Source organism: Perca fluviatilis, chromosome 12 (assembly GCF_010015445.1).
Source record: "Perca fluviatilis chromosome 12, GENO_Pfluv_1.0, whole genome shotgun sequence".
Taxonomy (NCBI): Eukaryota; Metazoa; Chordata; class Actinopteri; order Perciformes; family Percidae; genus Perca; species Perca fluviatilis.
Genome location: NC_053123.1, coordinates 37,649,301 through 37,653,289, shown reverse-complemented (window position 1 = coordinate 37,653,289; position 3,989 = coordinate 37,649,301). Strand labels below are relative to the sequence as shown.

At 38.1% G+C, this 3,989-nt stretch overlaps 1 protein-coding gene across 1 annotated transcript in view; it reads right to left on the bottom strand.

Moving 5' to 3' along the window:
• The window catches only part of LOC120570151 (interferon-induced protein 44-like), a 4,071-nt gene extending 893 nt beyond the window's left edge, over nucleotides 1-3,178 (bottom strand). Inside the window, exons 1-7 of the mRNA XM_039818395.1 lie at nucleotides 3,061-3,178; nucleotides 2,693-2,719; nucleotides 2,401-2,421; nucleotides 2,254-2,287; nucleotides 1,194-1,383; nucleotides 816-968; nucleotides 12-180 (exon numbers count right to left, since the gene is read on the bottom strand). Of these exons, the coding sequence (XP_039674329.1) occupies nucleotides 12-180; nucleotides 816-968; nucleotides 1,194-1,383; nucleotides 2,254-2,287; nucleotides 2,401-2,421; nucleotides 2,693-2,719; nucleotides 3,061-3,148 (682 nt within the window). The 5' untranslated portion in view covers nucleotides 3,149-3,178. The remainder of the gene's footprint in view (nucleotides 1-11; nucleotides 181-815; nucleotides 969-1,193; nucleotides 1,384-2,253; nucleotides 2,288-2,400; nucleotides 2,422-2,692; nucleotides 2,720-3,060) is intronic.
• Nucleotides 3,179-3,989: the final 811 nt, after the last annotated feature.

The window sequence follows — 3,989 nt, the reverse complement described above, 5'->3', positions numbered from 1 at the left end:
AACCTGCTTACCCAGCTCACTGGCTGCCTCTCTGATGTCGGCCATCTTCTTCAGAACTGAGTCTGTAATTTCTGCTGAGTCAGCAGAAAGCACACAAACCAGAACATGGACTTGGTCGTCTGCAGAGGGACGGGGGTTGTAGCCTGGATCCCCAGGAGACAGTGGAGATGAAGGCTTGAACTGGAAAACACAATTACATTATGACACTGTGTTTAAGAATGTAGGATGATTACTCGTTGACTTTTGGAAAGATGTTGCATCCATTGAAGTTAGAAAAAATTACACATCAACAGTGAAAACACTTTGAAACTTAGTTTAAAACGTAATGTGCAAAATACATTTTTTTCATTTCCATTGTTTTTGTGATTGTTAGGAGGCAAGGTTATAATGGTTAACCAGACTATAATAACCTTGGCCCTAGGCCACCTCAGCCTGCTGGAGTTGCAGCATTTCAACTCTTACTTCCTTAAAATGACAAACGTCATATTAGCTGATCACTTAGTCATGTTAAAGAGCCCCTATTTACCTTTTTTGGATTTCCCCCATAATTTAGTGTGTTGTATAGTTTTTTTGTGTATGTGATAGATATATAAAGTACACAAGAACACATTTCACTCCAAATGAATCTTTCTCTCCCACAGAGAGCACTTGAGAGAGGGGGAAGACATGCAGGAAATTGTCACAGGTCGTATTCGAATCCTTGACCTCTGCGTCGAGACATAAACCTCTCAGTATATGTGCACCTCCTCTACCCACTGAGCCAACCCGGCCATATAATAGGGGCTCTTTAAAGTTTAATGAAGTGACAGTCGTACCTGGTAACCCTCCTTCACATGTCCTTTCAGGGTCAGTTTGATGTCGTCAGCACAGATTCCATCTCCATCCTTCAGATCCATGACGTCATTGAAGACGAAATGACAGGATGTCTCTGGTTTACCTTCTTCCTTTCTGATTTTAAACGTTTCATACTGTAACACAAAAAGATGAAATGCTGGTTTTAATCACAGTAATCTACAGATTTATGGTTCTGCAGTGTTTATTCTGTATGAAGTCCCTGATACATTAATGTGAGACTAAACTCTGTTTATTCTCATGCAGATCAATGAGTCAGGGTTAAGTTGGGGGAAAAGTTAAAGAGAAAGATTTATCAAACAGTCGATGTTGCTTTAGAGGTTGATCTAAAGTTTTCTTACTGTTCCATTGCAACTTTTGTCAGAGGTCAAAGCAGGAGTAGTCCCTCTGCCTTGTATGACGCTGCTGACAGAGTTGATGAAGCTGGACTTTCCAGCTCCGTCAGGTCCATACAGAAGGATTCGGACATGTTTGATGTCCTTGTTTCCAGGCTTATACTCCTTCACATACTGGAGATCTCTCGCATTGTCTCTGTTAAGACAGGATTACATTTCATTTTAGATTTTAATGAACTCCCCAAATTTCTCTTGCTTGATAAAAGTCTAGATTCCTTTCATAAAGTCTAACTCTTGTATACATTTCAAACTGAATTCCAATAGAGTTGAAACCTGAGTTTACTATTGTGAAATTTGATTCAGTAGCTCTGAAACTGAATTTGAGCCTCACTGAAAGTCTCTATCTAAACTTCCCCATTCAGTTGTCAGTTTAAGTGTACTGAGACAAACCGTTGGTTAAGGAAGAGCAATCGGGTGCACATTCACAGAACTCTGATCAATGTACATTATGATAGTTTGTTTATTGGATTAAATCCAAACCCAACCTTCAGTTAGCGGCTGTAGCAACTCTCTGCTGGGTCTAACCTATCAACAAGCTTCCTGTTGCTGTGATACTCAGGTTAGACTCACCAGGTGCCGGGTTTTGAATTAAGTTTCTACAGCTGCTAACTGAAGGTCTGTCTCCAGAGCTGCAACCTGCTCTCCTCCCGGCTAAGTCTCCTCCAAGATCTACAGTATCACTAATCAGAAGAAACACTAATCCAAAATAAGATCCAGCTATCACCAGGCCCAGGATGAATACAAATCTAATCAAGAGATTGGGGTCTCTGGTCTCTGGCTCCTGGTTAGCTCACCTGGTTGACCATGCATGTAGAGAGGCTCAGTCATATTCGCAGCAGCCACAGGTTTGGTTCCGACCTGCGGCCCTTTGCTGCATGTCATCCCCCTCTCTCTCACACATTCCTTAATTAATCTGTCCTATCAATAAAGGCAACCAAAGCCAATACTACACTTGTGTAGATTATGTTAAATAGCAGAGAGCAGAAACAATAAGAAGTGAACTCACCCCCAAGACATTTTCCTCCATGGTTCACTTACAGCTGAAGAGGAATTATGTAATTACTTACATTGATTAACAACATGTATCATTTTTCATGAATAATGATTATAATAAAAGTCTGAAGGTTGTTTAGAAATAAACTTCATATATTACTTCGAGAAGGTGGCATCGACACTACAAAGAAAAACATTTAGAAAACATGTAAATATAGTCTGCAATGCTTTTCATCACTTGGAATAAATACAGTTAATATATTGCAAAATTAAGTTGATTTGTAGAATGTATTTGTTCACTCAATGCTGAAGAGAAAATGGTGTGATTATTGGATAATAGGCAAATCAAGCTAAATTGAGTAGACAAAATGATTAACATGTACAATTCTCTATGAAAAAAAATATTATAATAATAGTCTCAAGAAAGTTCAGAAATAAACTTCATATCTTACTGTTTGAACGCGCAGCCCTCAACGTTACTGGAAAGAAAAACATTTAGGCATCAGTCAACGTTCTTCACAGATCAGGGTCAGTAATCAGAGTGAACTCAGTGTTTGTATGGGACCAGAGTCACATCATGATATCATTATATAAATGTTTGTCATCTAGTTTCTGTAATCTGAACTACTAATCCTACTAGATAATGATAAAACAAAGGAGTCTGAAAACAAAACCTTTCTGTTATTTTAAGTCTCACTTCATTTATAAAATACTTAAAAACACATATATTGCAAATATTCAAAGTATTAATAATTATAAAACAACAAAAACTTCCAGTCTACTAATCACCACAACACAATTTACTGAGAAATATACTTACTAACATGTCGAGACCCATTAACATTGACTGGTGCATTAATGGTGCTGCCAACAATGTTACCAGCTGTGTTACTAGCGTCGTTCCCCATCTTGTAGCTGTAGGTGATCTGCTGCAGAGATCAGAACTCAGAGCCTCTTTATAGAACTCATCCTCCCTGTTTCATCAACCATGTGACGTACTTTATTTCTACGTGTTACTAACTTAGCTAATCAATTCAGATTCTGATGAAATTCCTGCCCATCTGTTATCTGATTACTCATGTGGGTCAGGGTTAGTTCCTCATGTGTGACTTCTATAGAACGTATCACTTACAGTTTTTTCCGATTGCTAAACGACAGTGGGCACAACTGGAGTCACATGTGCAAAACTCTAACTACAGTCTTCACAGCAGCAGTTCATGTGGACCAAACTCTAGTTTGTTTTTCATTGCTTGAACACAGTTTTCAAAACTCTACACACTTACCCCATGACTTTAACCTCAACGTGCACAACACTGTAGATTTACAGCACTTTGTTCAAATGCTAACACACTGCTGTCAACACTGTTAACCACACATTCAAAACAGAATAGATTTCAGTCTGGTGCCTATCAAACACTGCTGATTGCAATTTTAGCTGAAAGCCTAAGCAGGTGTCTTATTTTAGACTAGTTAGTGAACATATATGGTATTTATACAGAGAAAGATCAGAAAGCCTTTTTTTGTATACAAACACCAAATAAGAATGAAACAATTATACACTGTAGTATTTGAGAGAAACAGGTAGAAGAGCAAAGATACCAATATGTCCAGGTAAGATGTCTGAGGTTATGTACACAGCTATACAAAAAAGTGAAAAACACTATATCTTTACTATAGTAAAACTGTGTTCTTACTGTTTTTCAGAAAGTAATGGCGGTAAAAGCAATAGAAATACTACATTCATTTTTT